The sequence below is a fragment of the Oryx dammah genome, unplaced genomic scaffold (genome assembly GCF_014754425.2).
Source record: "Oryx dammah isolate SB20612 unplaced genomic scaffold, SCBI_Odam_1.1 HiC_scaffold_29, whole genome shotgun sequence".
NCBI classification, from domain to species: domain Eukaryota; kingdom Metazoa; phylum Chordata; class Mammalia; order Artiodactyla; family Bovidae; genus Oryx; species Oryx dammah.
Window position 1 is genome coordinate 32,311,436 of NW_024070213.1, and position 24,759 is coordinate 32,336,194.

The 24,759-nt window shown below is 37.3% G+C and overlaps 1 protein-coding gene across 4 annotated transcripts in view; it reads right to left on the reverse strand.

Moving 5' to 3' along the window:
• Positions 1-24,759, reverse strand: part of SOX5 (SRY-box transcription factor 5) — a 1,158,063-nt gene that overhangs the window by 129,354 nt on the left and 1,003,950 nt on the right. For all 4 annotated transcript variants that reach the window (XM_040235353.1, XM_040235352.1, XM_040235351.1 and 1 more), the window contains one exon: positions 1,340-1,425. In XM_040235353.1, coding sequence (XP_040091287.1) covers positions 1,340-1,425 — 86 coding nt within the window. The remainder of the gene's footprint in view (positions 1-1,339; positions 1,426-24,759) is intronic.

Here is a 24,759-nt window from a genome sequence, read left to right on the forward strand (position 1 = left end):
ACAGCCTAGATCTCTAAAACTCCTATTTTCCACATTCAAATCTATTGCTGGATATTCTTCCCTCTTCCTTTAATCCCACTACTCTTTTTAGTTTTACCTATTATAGCCACTTCTCTGTATTGTAGTTATTTTTCAGATTTCAAAGGATAACAAATGTTGTTACTTTTATTGTCCCCATGGTTCCAACACTTCCTAAAGTTATTTCCAGCTCAAAGAAACAGAAACTCACACCGCAGTGTTTTTTGGAGAAAAGGTAGAATAGGAATGACTGTTATTAACCTCTGTAGAACAAAGTATGTCTCAGCTCCTCCTGTGTTCCCCTCCTGTGAGACTCAACCAGTTTCTCAGAAACCCACCACGTCTTCTGACAATTCCCTGTGCTGACCAGATGCATCTGTCTTTTGATGCTACAATTTAAACTGTATTTTCCTTATAGGCTAAGGTCATCTATCATGACAATGCACTTTCATGAATACAACTTAATTTTGTAAAGCATGAGTGCTTCATGCTTGACTTTACCAGCATACTGTGTCTTTCAGGCAAAGGAAAATATAACACTTCTCACAAGAGGAGATTAATCCTATTATTAGATGATTTGTTATTCCCATTAACTATGTAACTATAAAGTCCCAAACAACAGAAACGAGGGTGGGAGGATGCTGACTGAAAGATTTAAACGGTTAATAAAAGATACCTTTAACAGAATTTAATTGATATTCTTTCCAACTCTAGAGACAAAATTTCTAAAATCACTTGGGCATCTGATTGAGTTATCACTGACATTCAAGGATATATGGGAATATAGCTTCTGCTGGGCAAAAAAAAGTGGATGTTGGGATAAAGTTGTGTTCATTTAGGCATCTGCTTATTTGGTCTACTTATTCTTGCTTATCCAACTGAGCTGGCATTAGCAGGAAAATAAAGATATCTACAGAGTGCTTCAAAAATACTGAGCATCTTAAACAATTTTAAATGTAATTTTTGTTAAGCTGTCTTGATCCGTAAGTATCTGAATATCTTTTGTAGCTTTTGCCTTCTTTTTATCTTGATGAAGACCATTCTGTGATGAAATTATGACATACAGTAATCAAAGTAAAGCTACCGCTCATTTTGTTAAATCATACCAGGCAATAAAAAAATTACAAGTTATCTTTAATACAGAAAACAGGACTAAAAATCAAAAAAACCAACTTTGGGTTGAGAATCAGTACACGTAAATTCAAAAACAACAAAGTGTGAGGCAAATATCCGTAGTCAGTTCTATTCTGCGTTAACAGGATAATAGCTGTTTTCGATCTTTACTTAACCTTTGTCTCCGGTGTATTGTCTCCTGACTTACCTGCAGTTGGAGTGGGCCTAAGCCTGGTGTTGCCGCGGCTGCAGCTGCCATGGTAGTTGGGATCAGCTGTACAGGGTAAGGGTCACCTACGTAAGAGAATAATAGAGGCGTCAGCACCTTTTATCTACTCTCCACCTGCAAATTAAACTCATGCATTCACTCTTTCCAAAAGCCTTCTTTTGTGTGCCTTGCCTAGGCCTAATGAAAAGCTCTATTGTGTAGCTTTTTACTAACACTCTTTTCACAATTCTGGCTGAGAGAGGAATGTGAATAAAAGGCACAAGCAATTAAGGCGGAAACCTCATCCTTTTTTCATGATGTATTTAGGAAAATGGGAGGAAAAAGTGCGCATTGATCAGAGGGCTGCACTTTATAACACACACACACACACACACACACAATGCACACACACACACACATCACACCTGATAATCTTGATATGAGCACACCAAGTCCTCAGCAAATTTAAAATGTTATTATAAAAAGAATTTAACTAAACTTAATTTTACTTTAACAAACTAAACTCTCAATATTTAGGCCAAGCAGCTTATCTTTTGAATGCTATGTTACTGTCTTGATTCAAATAACCTCTTAAATAATGTTCCATGGACAAACTCATATAAAGAAAAAATCTGATGCATTTTTAAAAGTTATGTAAAGTACTAGTTATCTTTATTTCCAGAGACAAATGTTTAAAAAATATACTGTAAAAGAAAAAGTATATAGGTGGTTTTCCCCAAAGGCTTTCTGTTTATGGGAATACCTAAAACACTAAAAAATTTAAGCAATTAAAAATTAAAATTTTAATACAGATGATCTATAAAAACACAGATATACACAAACATCTATACATATATACACACATTATAGGAGATTTTTTGATGCAAATAAAAATTTTTTTCCACTCAGTAAAGAGGCACAACGGATATCTGCACAAAGCCCGGTGATATGCACATTATTAGTCATTTGAAATGCAACTGTAGCAAAATGGAAAATAATAACTGTAAGAACAATTTTCTAATATATAAAGCTTTTTGTAGAACTATAATTTGTGAAAAACTTGTTGAATGTCAAATGTATAGAAATATATCTGCAAATAACTCAGTTAATAATTCATTCAAAAATATTTATTGAGTACCTGATTTGTGTTAAACACTGCTGTTGACACTAGAAATGGAGCTTTCAAGAAGACTCATGTCAAGAGGTGTATTTACTGGAAATTTAATGAAGCTTAAGCTTTGGGTTCTGGAAAGGGCTCCTAGCAGTGTGTTCACAGGGTCATATGTTTTCATATCTGTCAGCTTCCTTAATTTTTCACTTTGTTGTGATCCTTTTTATAAAGAAGTATTTTTTCTTTACTTTGTGTATATATATATATGTATATAATGTAGACCATGCGTGTGTGTGCTCAGTCACTTGAGTCGTGTCTGACTCTTTGCAACCCCAGGGACTGCAGCCTTCCAGGCTCCTCTGTCCATGGGAGTCTCCAGGTAAGAATTCTAGAGAGGACTGCGGTGCCCTCTTCCAGGGGGTCTTCCCTACACAGGGACTGTGGGCTGATTCTTTCCCACTGAGCCACCAGGGAAGCCCATAATGTAGATCATATATATAAATATATATATGTAATTTCCATATTTTTATTTTTAAATACAGTCCCCAAAATTAGATGTTTCAGGCTCCAAAATACCTGAATTTATTTCCCCTGATGTGGTTTTACAGATTAATGGGAGAAAAAGACAAAGAATAACTCAATTAGTATAAAACAAAGTAAAAGTTATGCATACAATGCTATGGACTGTACTGTGGGTACCTCAAACCCAGGCTAAAAGATCAAAGACACCCTCTAGGATGAAGTCATGTTTAAGCTGAAACATGAATTAAGTGAAAGCAAGCCAGGCAAAGAAGGGAAGCAATTCAGGAAGGAAAATAATTTTCAATAAGACTCAAGGTCAAATGGGAGTGTTATATCATAGCTAAGTTCCTGAACTGCTTAAGTATAGACTACAGGCAGGGAAGTAGAGATAACTGGGACTGGAGAGGGAATCAGAGGCCAGATTGTGTATGAATTTATGTACAATATAAACATACACACAGAGGAACTGTACAAAAAAGATCTTCACAACCAAGATGATCACGATGGTGTGATCACTCACCTAGAGCCAGACTTCTTGGAATGTGAAGTCAAGGGGGCCTTATAAAACATCACTATGAACAAAGCTAGTGGAGGTGATGGAATTCCAGTTGAGCTGTTTCAAATCCTGAAAGATGATGCTGTGAAAATGCTTCACTCAATATGCCAGCAAATTTGGAAAACTCAGCAGTAGCCACAGGACTGGAAAAGGTCAGTTTTCATTCTAATCCCAAAGAAAGGCAACGCCAAAGAATGCTCAAACTACCGCAATTCCACTCATCTCACACACTAGTACAGTAATGCTCAAAATTCTCCAAGCCAGGCTTCAGCAATACATGAACTGTGAACTTCCAGATGTTCAAGCTGGTTTTAGAAAAGGCAGAGGAACCAGAGATCAAATTGCCAACATCTGCAGGATCACTGAAAAAGTAAGAGAGTTCCAGAAAAACAACTATTTCTGCTTTATTGACTACGCCAAAGCCTTTGACTGTGTGGATCACAATGAACTGTGGAAAATTCTGAAAGAGATGGGAATACCAGATCACCTGAACTGCCTCTTGAGAAACCTATATGCAGGTCAGGAAGCAACAGTTAGAACTGGACATGGAACAACAGACTGGTTCCAAACAGGAAAAGGAGTACGTCAAGGCTGTATATTGTCACTCTGCTTATTTAACTTATATGCAGAGTACATCATGAGAAACGCTGGGCTGGAAAAAGCACAAGCTGGAATCAAGACTGCTGGGAGAAATATCAATAACCTCAGATATGCAGATGACACCACCCTTATGGCAGAAAGTGAAGAAGGACTAAAGAGCCTCTTGATGAAAGTGAAAGAGGAGAGTGAAAAAGTTGGCTTAAAGCTCAACATTCAGAAAATGAAGATCATAACATCTGGTCCCATCACTTCATGGGAAATAGATGGGGAAACAGTGGAAACAGTGTCAGACTTTATTTTTCAGGCCTCCAAAATCACTGCAGATGGTAATTACAGCCCTGAAATTAAAAGACACTTACTCCTTGGAAGGAAAGTTATGACCAACCTAGATAGCATATTCAAAAGCAGAGACATTACTTTGCCAAAAAAGGTCTGTCTAGCCAAGGCTATGGTTTTTCCAGTAGTCATGTATGGATGTGAGAGTTGGACTGTGAAGAAGGCTGAGAGCCGAAGAATTGATGCTTTTGAACTGTGGTGTTGGAGAAGACTCTTGAGAGTCCCTTGGACTGCAAGGAGATCCAACCAGTCCATTCTGAAGGAGATCAACCCTGGGTGTTCTTTGGAAGGACTGATGCTGGGAGAGATTGGGGGCAGGAGGAGAAGGGGACGACATAGGATGAGATGGCTAGATGGCATCACAGACTCGATGGACGTGAGTTTGGGTGAACTCTGGGAGTTGCTGATGGGCAGGGAGGCCTGGCGTGCTGCAATTCATGGGGTCGCAAAGAGTCGGACACGACTGAGTGACGAAACTGAACTGAACCAAACAACACAGAGAATCTAAATTTTGTCTTACTGGGAAAAAGAAACCATGAACATGGAAAAAAGATGGGTTGAGTAAAACCCCCTGGGCTAGAGGTTTGAAGCTGTCATCAATAATAAAAACATGCAGAACTCTGTATAATATATAATGATGGTTCAGATTAGGGTGGTGATGTTGGAATAAAGAATGCTGGAGAAGGTCAAGCTGTATTTAAGAAGCAAAACTGACAAGACCTAATGATTGTTTACATATGAGAGTTATAAAAGACTCAAAGATTCTTCCCAGGTTTTTCACTGGACAGTTGATTAGGAAGTGGAACTATTTGTTGGATTTGCAAACACAGTTGATAAACAAAACTGCCAGGTTGGGGCTATCTGTGAGGAAAATGAAGGGGAAAGAATAAAGAGTTCTCTTTTGGACATTTCAAGCCTGAAATAAGTATCAGTCTCCATGTAGAGGTGTTCATTGAGGAACTTGATAAACATGTTAGGATTTTAGAGGAGTAATCCACATAGGAGACAGAAATTTGAAAGTGGTCAGCATATATCTTGAATTTAAGCTATAACCAGTCAAGTGTTAACTACAGATTAAAAAAAGAGATCCAAAGATTGGATTATGGGATATCTTAACATTTATAGTTAGGAAGATAGGTAACTAGCAGAAAAACAGAGAAGAGATGTAAAGTTGGTGTTCCAGAAGCCAAGTAAAGCAAGATTTTCAGGAAGAATAATCAATTTTTTCAAATGTTGGACTTGGTGATATAGAAGTCATTGGAGATGTCTACAAGGGCAATTTCAATGGAGCAAGGGTTAAGAAAGCCTAACTGGAGTGAGTGTGATCCATAGAGAACGAACAGAAGATAGGAAATGAATATAATAAATGTAGATCCTTGTTTTTCAAAGTGAAGTTCTCAAAAGCAGCACTGGCATCACGGAGGAGTTTGTTAGCCGAATTTTAATGCGTGTGCATGCTGTGTTGCTCGGTCACATCTGACTCTTTGCAACCTTATAGACTGTACAGCACCAGGCTCGTCTTCTATGGGATTCTCCAGGCAAGAATACTGGAATAGGTCTCCATGCCCTCTTCCAGGGGATCTTTCCAACCCAGGGATTGAACCTGAGTCTCCTGTGACTCCTGTACAGAGAGCAGATTCTTTACCACTGAGCCACCGGGGAAGCCCAGCATAATTTCAGGCTGTACTCCAAATCTAAGGTGGCAGGCAGCCTCTAAGATGGGAGCCTCAGTGACTCTTACTTCCTGGTATTCATGTTCTTGCGCAATTCCCTCCCCTTATGGACTGGGCCTAGTAACTACCTTTTAATGAACAGAATACACAGAAGTGATGTGATATTACTTTTGATACTAGGTTACAAAAAAACTCTGGCTCAGTCTTGCTTGCTCCCCCACCATCCCTTTTCTCAGCAAGCAGCTATATTGGGAGCTGTTCTATAGAGAGGACCACACTGCAAAGGACTGATGTCTTCCAGCCAACAGCAAGCAAAGGAGGTGGCCTGACAACAACCAAGGGAGGGAGCTTGAAAGTGGATTTCTCCCCAAGTCAAGCCTAGAGATGACTGCAGCCCAGGCCAACACCTTGATTTGAAAGGATGTGAAAGACTCAGCTGGAACATGGCTGTGTTCAAACAATTGTTTATTTTAAGCCACTAAGCTTTGGGAGAATTTATTAAAGTAGCAAGCATAAACCTTCTGAATTAGAATTTAAATTTTAACAAGATTTCCAGACTATTTGTATGCACTGCAGAAGTGCTAAAACAAGACAATTTCAGTGACATACTTTGTAATAGATACTGGAGGACATGTGATAAAGAAAATTTTACTAGACAGGTATCCATTTGTAAAAATGATACTACACTTATATACTAATAAGAAAAATTGTACATAAAAAAGAAAATGGTGATACAGGAAAAAGGACAACTGATGTTATTTGACAAGGCTTTACTTATCATTTGGAATTTTAAATATTTAATCCAGAAGATACTATATCTGACTTTATAAAGGAAGTTTAGATATTTGCATCTGCATTTATTTAAACTGGTCTTCCCTGGTGGCTCAGAGGTTAAAGCATCTTCCTGGAATGCGAGAGACCCAGGTTCAATCCCTGGGTCGGGAAGATCCCCTGGAGGAGGAAATGGCAACCCACTCCAAATATTATGACTATTAGAACTATTTAAATACTTAAAATTGTACCATTCATTTATATTACTTATTTATTGATTATAATGTTAAAAGTCATGACAGCAAAAGTTTAGAGGCTATGGTGCTCTTCAGAGTGATAATTCATTTTATATAATTTACTTGTTGAAATCAATTAATAAGCACTTACATCATCTACCACATGACTAGAACTCTGCTGGTTTTTATGGGAGACAAAACCAACAAAAGAAACCGTATTTGTCTCTATCTATTTACTCTAAGTCTCTCTTAGAAAAGAATTTATTTGAGTTGACCATCAGTGCTATAGGACTTAAGGGAGAACTAATTCTAGGTTTCAATATTTAAAGAATAAAAGGTGAAAATAAGAGTGAGTGTGGCCTTGAAGATTTGCAGGTGTGCGGGGAGATGTTTTAGGAAGGGTGAAATGTATCATAGCATGGGTGTGATATGCTGGAGGAATGGAGAGAAAACCAGTTTAATTCACAGCTTACAGAATAAAAGGAAAAGAGACAGAAAGCAGGGATCTGGGAAACTTTTCATAATCCGGACTGGAAGATATTTGGCTACAAAAAGGCAATGGATATGAAATGAAGTTTTAACAAGTTTAATTAAAGGAGTTAAGTAACAGAAGATCTTAAAGATGACTCCAAATTCTAACCTAGGGATACAGATTTATGCATAAATTTGGGTTGATAGCAAATACACACATAGGTGTTTAGAGCACTTTCCAACTATTAGCATATAATTCTTAATAACAAATTGAGTATTGCCTGCTAATTTAAACACATTAGTTAAAATCTACACTATTCCATAACATTTAAAAATGAACATGCATATTAGAATCTTATTATTCATTTCCTACATCCATGAATATATAGTAATGAAATGAATATGGCTATCTTTCTTTTGAATATGCACATATATGTACATAACTATAATGTTATTCATATGCCATATTATACATGTATTAATGTGTAAACATACATATAGACATGCAAGCTAAATAATGTATGTGTGTGTTATGAGCTGAATTGTGTCCCCTCAAACTTTATATGTTAAAGTCCTAACCTCCAGTATATCAGAATGTAACTGTATTTGGAGATATGTCTTTTAAGAGGTAATTAGGATAAAACAAGGTCATATGAGTAGGCTCTAATCCAATATGATTGGTGTCTTTATAGAAAGAGATCAGGACACGAGCAACACAGAAGGAAGGATAAGTATGTGCAGATAGAGGGAGAAGACAACCATCTAAAAATGAAGAAAAGAGGCCTCAGAATGAAATCCATACTGTTGATAACTTGATCTTGCATTTTGAGCTTTCAGAACTGTCAGAAAATAAACTTCTGTTGTATAAACCAACTAATTTGCTTTATTTTACTATGGCAGCCTTAGCAAACTAAATAATATGTTTGCCATAAGCAACTTCATATCAATGTAGTTGATGTTAAAGTGAATTGGAAAAATAAAAAAAAACTGGCAGCAATAATTAAAAAGAGTACTGTTGCCCTTATATACCTGTAATCACACACAGTTTCAAGATAAACATAAGATCAAAAATAAGATGTCAACTAATTTCAAAAGGTTTGTGTCTAAGCCACCATATTAATGCAGCTATCTTCATTCAACATACTAACATATATAACCTGAAGCACATGTACTTTATTATCACTGTTTCAGACCGAAAACATTAAGAACTAGTTTGATTGAAATCTGCCCCAGTTACAAAATAAATACAAACACCATAAATGTGAAAAAGGCCAATATAACAATTTAACTCAATTAAGGAGATTCAAAATGTATTATATGCACGTGTCAGTGTTCTGAAGTGGACACATAATCTATAAGACTTCAACACAAGGTCAAGAGTAGTTCTTAATGGGGAAAGAGAAATTCAGAAACTGCTGGGGAAAAAATATCTTTTACAGAAATAAATACTGTCATCTATTTATGCCATCTCTTTATAAACTGCACTAAAAATGTTACAACTGGTTTGTTTTGTAAATACCTCATGAGATACTTACTTAGTAAAAAAATTGGATAATGGAAAATTCTGACTTTTAAAGTTTAACCATGTGTAAGTTATTCAAATTGACTTTCACCTAAAGTAATTTCTTCTAGTCTTTCCTAGGATTTTAACCATTTGAATAGTTTTTCCTTAAGCCTTTCCAAACTTGTGTCTTCTTTTAAGCCAAGTATGGAAAATTCTAGCTCAAAACTAAAATTTTTCAAAAAGTGGAAAAATACACTGAGGCATGTTAATCAATAGTTTCCAAAATACAATCTAGCTTAGAGTATCTATTGATATAAATGATATATCTAATAGTAAAAAACCCAACAACCCCTCAGAAATCATATTATGTATGTTAGTAGTAAAAAGTAATGAATATTTAGAAAATAGTTCTTTCCAGTGATACTATTGAAGAGACTTTTTTTTTTTTCTATATAAAGAGTACGAAAAACAACAAAGTTATTTAGGTTAGGAAGACTGTCAAAGGGCTTCCACGGTGGCTCAGTGGTAAAGAATCCACCTGCCAATGAAGGAGACTCAGGTTTGACTTCTGGATTGGGAAGATCCCTTGCAGATGGAAATAGCAACCCACTTCAGTATCCTTGTCTGGGTAATCCCATGGACAGAGGAGCCTGGCAGGCTATAGTCTGTGCAGTCACAAAAAAGTTGAATATTACTTGGTGATTGAATAACAACAAGATTGTCAAAAGCAAGCATGTTTTTGCTCAAGGTCACTTTCACAAACCCTTTCATCCACTGAACTAATATAAATGATCTGGAAAGTCTGTGGCATTATAAAAATTAAAACATATACACAAATGCAAACACACACACACACACGCACACAATCTCTGCCCTAGAAGAGTTCCTAAAAAAAGTTACAGAAATGAACATGTAAACCAATCCAGGGATACAATGAGAAAAGTAGAACAGTGCAAAAGGCATTCTGGAAACTTCCCAAAAAGAAGAAGGTAGGGTAGATTAACCTGGAAAGAGCATTGAGGAAGGTTATTTGTTAAACTATTTCAAAAAATGGCACTTCACCACAAATTATCTCTCAAGATCCTTTTACCGCCTACTTTCCACGTCTTCTGAAAAGTCACACAATAAGCCTCCACCACTTAGAGCAACCAGAATTGCTCTTATTAATCATCTTATCAGATTAATACTTAAAAGCCCCCACTCCTACCACTCTAACTTCCCAGTGGAGGGAGTTCTATAGGAGCGTAAAATAAGATGAAGTTAAAAAGGACACTTGTTGTTCAGTCACTAAGTTGTATCTGCCTCTCTGTGACCCTATGAACTGCAGGACACCAGGCTTCCCTCTCCTTCACTCTCTCCCTGACACTGCTCAAACTCATGTCCATTGCACCTGATGCAAAGAGCTGACTCATTAGAAAAGACCGTGATGCTGGGAAAGATTGAAGGCAAGAGGAGATGGAGACGACAGAAGATGAGATGGTTAGAAGGCATCACTGACTCAATGGACATGAGTTTGAGCAAACTCCAGGAGATGGTGAAGAACAGGGAAGTGCTGTATGTGGTCCATGGGGTCGCAAACAGTTGGACATAACTGAGCAACTGAACAACAAGAACGTCCATTGAGTCAATGATGCCATGAGGCCATCTCATCCTTTGTCTCCCCCTTCACCTCTTGCCCTCAATTCTAAAAGGACACTAGGGATGGAATTTTCGAAGGAAGTCGCTTTCTTTCATTTTCTGGGCCAACAGATGAACTTGTGGGTTCCTTCTGCTTGGAAGGAGCCCCATGCTATCCATAGCACAGTGTTAACAATGGCCATTATCCGTGTAGCCCCAGGGGTATTTCAATAGTCTCAGTGTGTCTGATGCAGAAAGGGAATGTTAAGCTCTGCAGCTAAAGAAGCAGGTAGAACACATCCTGCAGAGTCTTATGTTTTACTTTGAAGGCAACCTTAAGTTGCTGAAAGGTTTTAAGCAGGAAAGTGACACAGTCTGATTTGTGTTTTAGATAGATCAATTTTGTGGCAAGGGATAGAATCGATTGGAAGAGGGAGAGGCTGGAGACAAATAGACATGTTAAAAACTACTGCAGTAAATCAAGCTGGAAATGATAATGGCCTAAACTAATCATAAGAGAAAGAGAGGAAGGAACACATACGATAGGGGAGACACATTTGATGGCCAGTTTGATGGGAGAAAAGAGATACAGGGAGTGGGGAGAAAAATATTGTACTTGGGCTTATTACTTTATTGTCAGATGTGGTTTAAGGAAAAAAATCCTTTTTACTCAAAGTGTTTCAACATCAGTTGTTCCAACAACAATTATAAATTATTCATTATGCTCCCACTGATTTGAAATGTGGGCAACTAATATTTGTTGACTTTTGGCACTGTTAAAATATTTTACATATATATATATATATAAATCCCTCCATATATGAATGAATATATTTACTGATCTGTGTATAAAATCTCATTTAATCTTTGGAACAATTCAGTAAGGTAGATTATTGTTCTCATTCTATAAATTAAAAATAAATGTTCAGGCTCTCACAGATAGTAAGTACTATAGTACTTACTATTGTGGTAAGAAAAGTATCACATTTATAGAGGATAATACAAATATATATTTAAATTTTCAAAATAGATATATTCATTTAATGCTCATTCAGTTAGCATGTGTCAGATATTGTATATAGGTTACAAAGTAATAAAAGATCCAGTTCTACTTGCCTTCATGACCCTTTCAGTTACAAAATAAGCCATTAATATGGAAAGTGAAGTGAATCAAAGCCACAAGATTAAAATTATATGAATAAGAAAGGCAGCAACTACCAAAGAAAAGAGGGATTTATTTGAGCTGAAATCACTGAAGGAAGAATCAGAGGAGGGGCTGGTCTTGAGTTGGGTTTTGAATAAAAAATAACTAGGGAACAGGAGAGAAGTCTAAAACTGCACTGCTTAGTGCTGAGATATTCGATAAATATTTGCTAAATGAATAAATGGTTAAGCCTAAAAATAAGGATCAGAAAAATGAATGAATAAAATGTCTTTAAGAACTAGCCTGCAGTTGAACCTTAGAGAGGGCAATGGCACCCCACTCCAGTACTCTTGCCTGGAAAATCCCACGGATGGAGGAGCCTGGTGGGCTGCGGTCCATGGGGTCGCTAAGAGTCGGATACTACTCAGCGACTTCACTTTCCCTTTTCACTTTCCTGCATTGGAGAAGGAAATGGCAACCCACTCTAGTGTTCTTGCCTGGAGAATCCCAGGGACAGGGGAGCCTGGTGGGCTGCCGTCTATGGGGTCGCACAGAGTCGGACACGACTGAAGCGACTTAGCAGCAGCAGCAGCAGTTGAACCTATGACATACAGTATCAAGAAATATTCAGAAGGTTGTTTAGAGTCTGTGAAGCACCTCAAATGCCAAGGTAAGAATCTATTCATACCATGTCCCTAAGCATATGCACAATTACCTCCTATTCTAAAAAACAACCAATTATCTAGACTCCAAAATCCCTTAGTAAGGAGTCATTTATTTACTTTCTTTCTTTTCATCTAACTTGCCTATATGCTGGAAACTTGTCTTCAGTGATAATCTTAAATCCTTCTACTACAATTTAATTCTCCATCCATAAACTTTCCTGGAAATAATGACCTTTGATTTGCCAAATTTCAATGAACACTGCTGTGTAACAGCTGATACTGTTAATGACTCCCTCCTTCTCAAACTACACTACACTCTCTGACTTTTCTTATAATGTGCTTTTCTGGTTTTCCTCATACACTGTTCACGCCGACTTTATTATTTCTGCAATAGGCTGTTCTACCTCCCTTCACTCCTTCCTTAAAAATTGATATTCCTTGGGGTCTAATCCTTGGTGCTTGGCTCTTCTCATTTGATTTCCCTTATCTGAATGATCTTATCCAATCTCTTGGTCCAAGGACCTTATACAAACTATTTTAAGTCAATGACTCTAGCCTATATTTCTCATCCTGTTTTGGACAACTCCTTTGACCCCCACCATCTGTCCCATAGGAAGTTCAATCTTCACAGTTAATTTAATTAATCACCCTTCTTGCAGGACTAACTTTTACTCCCGGTATTTTTATTAATTTTGGTGACACTCAGTTACCTATGCTGTACATACGAAGTATCCTAGATCTTTCCCTTCCTTTAATCCTTCATGGCTGGTCACTTACAAACTGTATTTTTTTAACTCCTAGGTTTTCATTTCTTACTGCTGGAAAACCTACCAATCAGGTTCCCAAGCTTCAGTATTCAGCTAAAGAAATGAATTCTCTACTCAGCTTCCAGAGGCACTAATTACGGGTACACAGTAAGTATTCATTGGTTGTACTTAAACGGTAAAAAATACTTACTAGGTACATACTGTGTGTTAAGCACTAACAAACAGTTCAAAAGTAAACAAGAAAAGTATATCTTGACATGGATGAAATCAATAAATGAATGAATGGATTGATGGTTAAATGCCAGTATGACCTCAACCCTGATTTTTAGCCCTTAAATGATTTTCCAGTTCCTGCAGCATAGTGGACCCTTTGATGGCTCAACTGGTAAAGCAGAGGCCTATAGACTTCATGAATGTGGACATCCCTAGGTTGCTGGTTTGATTCTGGCTCGAAAGAAGTGCCTTAGCTGCTTGGGGCTTCCCTGGTGGCTCAGATGGTAAAGAATCTGCCTATAATGCAGGAGACCTGGGTTTGATCCTTGGGTCAGGAAGGTCCCCTGGAGAAGGGAATAGCTACCCACTCCAGTATTCTTGCCTGGAGAATTCCCTGGACAAAGGAGACTGGCAGGCTACAGTCCATGGGGTAGCAAAGAGTTGGACACGACTGAGTGACTAACACTTTCAGCCAACATAGAAGGTCTATAAATACTTCCTTGAATTTGTCTCCTCTTATGTCCTCAAACAATTCACTTGTCATTTTTTACCTTAAAGCTCACTCTCAACACCAAACTGCTTAAAGGTCCATGTATACTCTAATTCATCTTGCATTTTCCAGCCTTTATCTAGGCTGAATTTTTTTTTTTCCTACCAGGAATGTTGTTTCTTTATCCTTTCATTCCAAAAACTTCATTTGCTTAGTTGCCCTTTAGGATTTGACTTTAGGCATGATCCTTTAGGGACCCCCACCCCAAGAAGCCTTCCCTGACACCTTCTACTAAGCTTAGATTTGAATTCATTCCCTTTCCACTCACTTTTGTTAAAATTCTATGCATAGCTCTATTATATCACATCTGTTTATATCTCACTCTCCCTAACCAGACTGTTAGCCTCCTAAGGCAGAATTACGTCTATTTAATCTTAAATTCCCAGTTTCTAGCATAGTGCCTTGACCATTTAAGGCTATAAAATGTTTATGGACTGAATATATGAAGCAATATTTTATTTAATTAAGAAATTAACAAATTTCAGACACAGATGACAACTCTTCCTCAAAAGCTTAAGGCTTAACAGAAGAAATAGTTTGTAAGCAAATGATTATACAAATAAAGAACAAATAAGTTTTTTATACAGGGTGTAACACAAGCAATATTGGTGTTTTAGATCTGCTGCCACTGATACAAGGAAGGATAGAAAATTAAGGCAGAAAAAGAAGCCTAGAGTTTAGGATATGAAGAAATAAGGACTCGAAGGAGGTAGTCAAATAATCTTTTGTAACATTTTTTCACACATCAAACCATTCTTTTCTAACATTCCATAATTTTATCTCTTTTGTATATTTTCATATCCCCTTGGATATTAAAAGTCAATAATATAAATTTCTGATCATGAATAAGAACCCACTATTATGATGCTTAACATTAAAGTACCTGAATATGGTCAAGGTATCTACTAGAAAAGATGATTTGCTTTTTTTAAATTAATTTATTTTTTATTGCAGGATAATTGTTTTACAGAATTTTGCTGTTTCCTGTCAAACCTCAACATGAATCAGCCATAGGTATACATATATACCCTCCCTTTTGAACCTGCCTCCCGTCTCCCTCCCCGTCCCATCCACCTAGGTTGATACAGAGCCCCTGTTTCAGTTTCTTCAGCCATACAACAAATTCTTGTTGGCTATCTATTTTACTTATGGTAATGTAAGTTTCCATGTTACTCTCCCCACACATCTCACCCTCTCCTCCCCTCTCCCCATGTCCATAAGTCTATTCTCTATGTCTCTTTCTCCACTGCTGACCTTTAAATAAATTCCTCAGTACCATTCTTCTAGATTACATATATATCCATTAGAATATGATATTTATCTTTCTCTTTATGACTTAACTTCACGCTGTATAGTAGGTTCTGGGTTCATCCACTTTATTAGAACTGACTCAAATGCATTCCTTTTTATGGCTGAGTAATAAAAGGAGTATGTCAAGGCTGTATATTGTCACCCTGCTTATTTAACTTATATGCAGAGTACATCATGAGAAACGCTGGACTGGAAGAAACACAAGCTGGAAGCAAGATTGCTGGGAGAAATATCAATCACCTCAGATATGCAGATGACACCACCCTTATGGCAGAAAGTGAAGAGGAACTAAAAAGCCTCTTGATGAAAGTGAAAGTAGAGAATGAAAAAGTTGGCTTAAAGCTCAACATTCAGAAAACGAAGATCATGGCATCTGGTCCCATCACTTCATGGGAAATAGATGGGGAAACAGTGGAAACAGTGGCAGACTTTATTTTTTTGGGCTCCAAAATCACTGCAGATGGTGATTGCAGCCATGAAATTAAAAGACACTTACTCCTTGGAAGAAAAGTTATGACCAACCTAGATAGCATATTCAAAAGCAGAGACATTACTTTGCTGACTAATGTCCATCTAGTCAAGGCTATGGTTTTTCCAGTAGTCATGTATGGATGTGAGAGTTGGACTGTGAAGAAGGCTGAGTGCCGAAGAATTGATGCTTTTGAACTGTGGTGTTGGAGAAGACTCTTGAGAGTCCTTTGGACTGCAAGGAGATCCAACCAGTCCATTCTGAAGGAGATCAGCCCTGGGATTTCTTTGGAAGGAATGATGCTGAAGCTGAAACTCCAGTACTTTGGCCACTTCATGCAAAGAGTTGACTCATTGGAAAAGAGTCTGATGCTGGGAGGGATTGGGGGCAGGAGGAGAAGGGGACGACAGAGGATGAGATGGCTGGATGGCATCACGGACTTGATGAACGTGAATCTGAGTGAACTCCGGGAGTTAGTGATGGACAGGGAGGCTCGGCGTGCTGCGATTCATGGGGTCGCAAAGACACGGACACGACTGAGTGACTGAACTGAACTGAACTGAATATTCCATTGTGTATATGTAGCACAACTTTTTAAAAAGATGTTTTATATGAAAACAGGTGATAAAAACAAAATCCTCCATCATAGTGACTGTTTCCAATCACGTCACTTCCCAGTGGCTCAGTGGTAAAGAATCTGCTTGCCATCGCAGGAGCTAAAGGAGATGCGGGTTTGATCCCTGCGTTGAGAAGACTCCCTGGGGGAGGAAATGGCTACTCACTCCGGTATTCTTGCCTGGAAAATTCCATAGACAGAGGAGTCTGGTGGGCTACAGTCCATGGGGTTGCCAAGAGTTGGATATGACTGAGCACAATGGCACAATCAAGGTGAAAGGGCTTCTAAATGCAGAAAGTCTGTAAAGCCTTTCTAGCTTTGCTGGAATAGTATAATATGACTTTTATATTTGAAATCTTTTATGAAAAATGCTAATATTTTGTATTAACTCATAAGTTGCAAATATAAATATTTCATAAGAATTTTATTTGAGAAAGTAGAATTAATAAATTATCTTGCTTGACTATTTAAAAAGAAGCTATCTTTAGGTGAGCATTAGTTCTTAACTGCTTTGTCATAAACTAAAGTTTTTTCAGTAAGAGACTTTTTAAATTTTTTTGTCTTCCTAATGTAGCACTGTAAAGGAAAACTTTACCCTAATTAATTTAATAGTTAACCTAGTTGGCTAGTTTAGTAACAGATTAATTTATAAACTCTTCAAGAAACATGTTTTAAAATGGGAAGACATTTCTGCATATAAAAATTATTGCATTTTTCCCTCACCTTTTCCCCATAAATCTAATGAATTCTAGTACCAATGAAAATTCCTGGATTAGTTATCTAAGAAATCTGAGTATCCCTGAAAAGGTGACAGTGAATCAAACAAGTATCCTTTTCCTTCTGTATTCCACCATTTCAACCAAGGCATCGTTTAAGTATTACATAGCAACTCATTTTAAGCTGTACAAAGAGAATCATTAATTAAGGAACTGCTTCTATATGTGCATCTATATGACAGTGCTGTCTACTTTTTGCCTCTGTGTATTTTGAAGAAATGAATGGCACAGAGAAAAGCATCCAAAATGATGAATGCATTAGAAAAGTAGGGATTTGGAAGAGAGGCATGCATACCAGTCACTTAAGATCAATTCAAGGGACTTCCCTGGTGGTCCAGTGGTTAAGAATTCGCTGACCAATGCAGGGGGCATGGGTTTGATCCCTGGGTCAGGAGGATCCCACATACCTCAGAGCAACTAAGACTTGCACCACAACTTGTGAAGCCCTTGCACCTAAAGCCTGTGCTCCAAAGCAAGAGAAGCCATTGCAATCAGAAACCTGCACACTGCAACCAAGAGTAGCTTCCACTCTCTGCAACTAGAGAAAGCCTGCATGCAGCAGGCAAGAATAAAAATAAGTAAGTAAATATATATGCTATATATATAAAGACCAACTCAAATGCTATTTCTCTTTTACTTTCCACTTTGAACATGATGGCTTAGCAAGTATTTCATTTTTAAAAAAGCACTTCATTTTTAGATACCTTTGATGACAGACATCCTTCCTTGTGCAGTGTATCCAGAGTCTACAAGTTGAGAACAGGAAGCTTCCTAAACCACTCTAATAATAAAACTATGGAATAGATACTTGTGATAACTCCTGGCCTACAGATCTCACCAAGAATGGTAAATTTTAAACCTCTGGAAATTTAGAAATGTTATGAAATTTTTCCTCCGCCTAAAAAATAAAAAACAACAATGCAAGTAGAGTGACCTAAAGTAGGTAAATTCCTGAAATCCTTTTCATCATATCAAATTCTGAATTTTGAAAATGGGTTGGTACATTTAATAATTAATAATCATATTTACTGTTGTGCTCTTGTTCAGTCACTCAGTCATGTCCGACTTTGTGAACCCATGGAACTGCACACCACCAGGCTTCCCTGTCCATCACCAACTCCCAGAGCTTGCTCAAACTCATGTCCATTGAGTCGATGATGCCATCCAACTATCTCATCCTCTGTCACCCCCTTCTCCTCAATCTTTTCCAGCATCAGGGTCTTTTCCAGTGAGTCAGTTCTTTGCATCAGGTGACCAAAGTATTGCCGCTTCACCTTCAGCATCAGTCCTTCCAATGAATATTCAGGCCTGATATCCTTTAGGATGGACTTGTTGGATCTCCTTGCAGTCTAAGGGACCTTCGAGAGTCTCCTCCAACACCTCAGTTCAACAACATCAATTCTTCGATGCTCAGTCTTCTTTATGGTCCAACTCGCACATCCATGGAACAACAAACTGGTTCCAAACAGGAAAAGGAGTACGTCAGGCTGTATTATCACCCTGCTTATTCAACTTATATGCAGAGCACATAATGAGAAACGCTGGACTGGAAGAAACACAAGCTGGAATCAAGATTGCCAGGAGAAATATCAATAACCTCAGATATGCAGATGACACCATGCTTATGGCAGAAAGTGAAGAGGAACTAAAAAGCCTCTTGATGAAAGTTAAAGAGGAGAGTCAAAAAGTTGGCTTAAAGTTCAACTTTCAGAAAACGAAGATCATGGCATCCGGTCCCATCATGTCATGGCAAATAGATGGGGAAACAGTGGAAACAGTGCCTGACTTTATATTTTTGGGCTCCCAAATAACTGCAGATGGTGATTGCAGCCATGAAATTAAAAGACACTTACTCCTTGGAAGGAAAGTTATGACCAACCTAGACATCATATTTAAAGCAGAGACGTTACTTTGTCAACAAAGGTTCCCCCTCTGGTCAATACTATGGTTTTTCCGGTAGTCATGTATGGATGTGACAGTTGGACTATAAAGAAAGCTGAGCGCAGAAGAATTTATGCTTTTGAACTTCAGTGTTGAAGAAGACTCTTGAAAGTCCTTGGATTACAAGGAGATACAACCAGTCCATCCTAAAGGAGATCAGTCCTGGGTATTCATCAGAAGGACTGATGTTGAAGCTGAAACTCCAGTACTTTGGCCACTTGATGCAAAGAGCTGACTCATTTGAAAAGACTGTGATGCTGGGAAAGATTGAGGGCAGGAGGAGAAGGGGGTGACAGAGGATGAGATGGTTGGATGGCATCACCGACCCAATGGATATGGGTTTGGATGGACTCTGGGAGTTGGTTATGGACAGGGAGGCCTGGCGTGCTGCTGTTCATGGGGTCACAAAGAGTCGGACAAGACTGAGTGACTGAACTGAACTGAACTAGGTTTCTTATAGCTTTTATTCCAAAGAAGAAAGTAGTGATACATTATAGAATAATTTAACTTGTTTAGAAATGCATAGATTTGCCCTATCTAACGTTTACGATCTCCTTATGAAATGAGTAGGGCAGACATCACTGGAGCTACCTTAAAGATGACAAGCTAAGGTACAAAGAGGAAAACAACTTGCACAAGGGCACAGAATAATATGAAATGGGATTGCGACCACCAACATCTTTTGACACCTTGCATAATTTTTTTTCTGACAGAATTTATTTAATTGAGACAATTAACAGTTTCAGATTAGAAGTCTCACTCATGCTTATTCATAGCTTAATTCAGATTAGTCAATTTTTAAAGTTTTAAATCCTCCATTAACCAACTCAGAGAGCATTAGAATTTAGAGATAATCTCTCAGGTGAAAAATGTTCAAAAGGAAAAAATATATATATATATATTGAAGAAAAACACCATATTCTGGTCATGGAACTGATTACAGGAATAATACATTTGGGGCAAATATGTGCACACAAAAGTGTTTATTGTAGTGTTGTCTAAAACTGTGAAGTACTATAGACAAACTTAAATGTTAATTGCTTAGGAACATAAAATATAGTTTATTCAGTTTAATGAAACATGATGCAGAACAATTTAAGTCTGAAAGTATGGAAGAAAGATGGCCACGATTTTCTGTTATAAGTAGAATATAGCAGAAACATTTATCCTCCCATATATTATATATTATATAGTACATATCACACATGAGGTATATATATACATATATATGTTACATAGTATATATTATAATACACAGATATCCTCACTCCTGCATATAAATAAATACATATTTATGCATGAGTATATATGCATTAGTGTATATAGTATATGTGTATATAGTTCTGGAAAAATAGGTACCAAACTTAACAGTGATCACCTCTGCAGATTGGGGTTATAGACAGGAAGGTATCAGTGTAGGCAGATAACTTTTAGTTACTGTATGGAAGAAAGATGGCCATGATTTTTTTTGGTTATATTTGCACAGGCAAGTAACTTTTAGCTTCTGTTTAATATACTTCTACATTATTTGATATTTGTACAGACAGCAAATGCTATCTTTAATAAATCTGAATAAGTGTGAAGGGTTGTTATGAGGAGACTATACTAATAGGATCAAGAAAAGTTTAAATATGTTCTATGAACATAAAGCAGAAAAAATTATTAGTGAAATAGTACTGTTCAAAATGTTGTGTAGTTCTCCCAGCTTCCACCCTTTGCACTGGCTGGAATTGGGTCACAGAAGCTGGAGAAGGTACCTAAGGCCATGAGATGGGAATCACAGATTGTGGAAAGCCATACGATAAAGTAGAGAACAAGGAAGGACCTGATACCATGGAGCTACCACATCAACAAGACTTGAATTGTTACATGAGTAAAAAATATTGTTTTTCCACATTTAAGCTAGTATTGTTTCTGCTTGTTATAGTATGAAGTGAAGTTGTGCAGTCGTGTCTGACTCTGTGACCCCGTGGACTGTAGCCCACCAGGCTCCTCCGTTCATGGGATTCTCCAGGCAAGAATACTGGAGTGGGTTGCCATTTCCTTCTCCAGGGGATCTTCCCAACGCAGAGATCGAACCCGGGTCTCCTGTATTGCAGGCAGACGCTTTAACCTCTGAGCTACCAGGGAAGCCCTGTTATAGTATAGTTAAACCTAATACAGGATCTGATTCTCATGATGCTCCAGGAGCATGACTTGTTCAGTTCTCATGGAAAACAGATCTCTATCTTAGAGTTACAAACAAGATACTATCTTACCGTGTTTACAGTTACATCTATTCAGATAATATATTGCTCCTCTGGGCTTACACTTATACTGGGCTTATACAGTTTGATGACCTTAGTGTGAGCTTACTACTAAGATGAGATTCCATGTTTGCTGTGGCAACTGTAATACAAATCTGGAATTCTGAGGGCTAGGATACAAATTCATAAGGTAATACATTTTGAGGCCTCTTGGCTGAAACACAGTGTCACTAGCCAATCTGAACTACTATGGTACCAGGAACGAGAATCATGTCAAAAAGAAAACACTGAGCTGAATCAGTTCATATTTTAACTGAAGGCATTCTTAATGTTCTTAACTGTTAAAAAGCAAACAAGATGGATTAAAAGATTATAGTTTTAGTCTAATGAAATCTGAAGAATTTATCAAAGAAAGGGCTATTGTGGGTTTTTTTTTGTTTGTTTGCTGGTATGTGTGTGTTTTGGTGGTGATAGTGTGTGTGGTTGGAGAAGGCGATGGGACCCCACTCCAGTACTCTTGCCTGGAAATCCCATGGACAGAGGAGCCTGGTAGGCTGCAGTCCACGGGGTCGCTAAGAGTTGGATACGACTGAATGACTTCACTTTCATTTTTTACTTTCATACATTGGAGAAGGAAATGGCAACCCACTCCAGTGTTCTTGCCTGGAGAATCCCAGGGACAGGGAGCCTGATGGGCTGCCATCTATGGGGTCACACAGAGTCAGACACAACTGAAGCGAATTAGCAGTAGCAGCCACTTGTGTGTGGTGGGGGGCGGTGGGGAGACTGGACCAAATACTGGTTATTAATATAGCACAGTTAATACTTCACAGAGATATACTGCTTAGCATTAATATGTCTCTCTGTATGTAAACAATCATTTCCATACTAAGTTATGACACTGTCACAATAAATATATATATATATATCTCTTTTCTCAGTGATGAATATTGTAAACTCCATTATTTGGCAAAAAGGAAAACAACTATTTTATTGACCTAGAAACATCTAATTCATGGGAACTGGAAGATGGCTGTCACCACATAGTTTCTGTATTCAGTTCTTTTTACTTTTTAATCATTTCATATTTTAATGCCACCAATCTAACATGAGAACTTAATTGATTGACTCTTTAGTTACAAAACTCTTCTTTACAAAAATAAATATTTACAAAGCTTAAAACTGAGTTATGTTTGCCCACTGTCATTGATTTCTAAGATTTGGGCAGGGGAGGCAAGGGAAGAGGAAGAGCTGGTCACAATAATTCTGACACACACAGAAGCCTGAAGATATGATTACATCTTCTCTCTGCTTATTTACAAAGAATCTACAGTATGTGATCCTGACAACACATGTTTCCTATTTTCTCAGTTCAATAAAAGCATACCATGTCAATGGTTTTAGCTTGTGATTTGGTGATTGTTTCAGCACTGATTGTCAATGACCTATATGTCAGCTGATACAGTTGACACAGTTAAATCAGAAATTAGCATGCAGTCTCCTAAAATGCCAGACACATGGACCCTCTGCACTAGAGAGATATAATGAAACCCACATGATACCCCCATTAAACAATGAAACATGTGACATTAACTAAAAACAGGAACACATCAGCAAATGTGCCTGAGGAAGTTTATGGTATTTAACTCCTAAACATTAATTTTATCGTGGAATATGAGGAACTAATTAACTGAGAGTTTCCTTTTTTATTGGAAGCGGAAATATTGTTCAGAAAAACACTGATGAAGAGTAAATACGGCATATTTTAAGTTTATTAAGCTTGACTCATTGACTTCCATTTATTTAAGCTAATCTCAGAAGGCAATTAAATATTTCAATCAGTAACTTTATACAGCTATTTTATTTAGCACATTTCTGAAAAATTAATCAATGTGTTAAAATGCAGAATGAATATGTGAATATATTTCTAGTTTCAAACAACCAAAACAATGACTAAATACATTTTTTAAAAATCACATGATCTTTTCCAACCTGAGCTCTAATAGGTGAGTGGAAAATGATAAAAAGTTTAAAACTTGGTGATTATAATTAAAACAGTTAGGGTTAAGATTGTGTCTATGAGATGAATGTTTCTATCAGCACTATAATATTTTTTCTCTAAACAATAATACTTTCCTAGTCAGAGGAAACATCATTCAGGTGTGGCAGAATGAATTTGATCCTATATAGGTGGAACATGAAATGTCATTAACTGCTGGATGTGGGTCTATAATATTATTTTGATGGGGGGAGACAGTTTTTGCTGGTATTATGCTCAGTATTTAGCATTTTTAAGTAACCTAATGAGATCGACACAATGGGAGGCACTCTTGCATATATAATCTTATTCAATCTCCATAACAATTCAGTAAAATAGGTGTTATTAATCCATTTTAATTAATTAATTTGATTAATCCATTTTAGGTCAGGAAATTGAAGCTCAATAACTTGCACAAGGCCAATCAAAGTAGCATGATGCAGCGAATCAATTCTTTATTTGTATGATACTACACATATCCCTATAAGTGCAAAGTAAATTTTGTTACAACATTCTATTCTGTGGTTGTAATGTGATAGGTCAACAAGAATAACTATCAAGTTAAAAAGTTATAATGTTTAAAATGAATATATTACAGGCCATAAGTTCCTAAATGTCTTAGATTCAGGCATCATCCATGGCTCAATAATTCTTTCATGGCACCCTTAGGACAAAAGAAATGTCCAACTGCTCCATTTTATTAAGTAACAAGTTCCAAACAACTCATGCCTTTTATGTAGTGTTTTAGAGATGCCTCTGTATTTTCCTTGAAATTTTAAAACATCCTCTGTGCCCTGTGAATTAGCTACAGCACCCTGGTACTTTAGCATCCAGTTTGGGCACTACAGTCCATCTATGGGGAAGATACAATATCTGCAGCTACATGACACATTTATTTTGACACTTTGGGCCAAAACTATCAAGCCAACCTTTTTACAACTGTTTATTTCCTAATACACACACACACACACACACACACACACACATGTGTGTTTGTGTGGCTATTCTATTGGATTTTGCCTTCCTGTAGATTTTTTTAAATTTCCACATAAAATATCTTCCTGTCCAAAATTTCTAAAGCATCTAATAGAATTACATGGCTAGAAGTTTTACAATGAAATAGAAAGGAGAGAGGCAGAGGACTATAGTCATTAGTATAAAGAGAAGAACTTCTTCCTTTAATTTCTGCCTATCAGATATATGCTCTGAAGGAATAGTGCTTAACCTGAGTGCGAGACAGGGTATGAGGAAGCTGTGTGTTACAAAAAGAGAACTGAAAGTATGGGT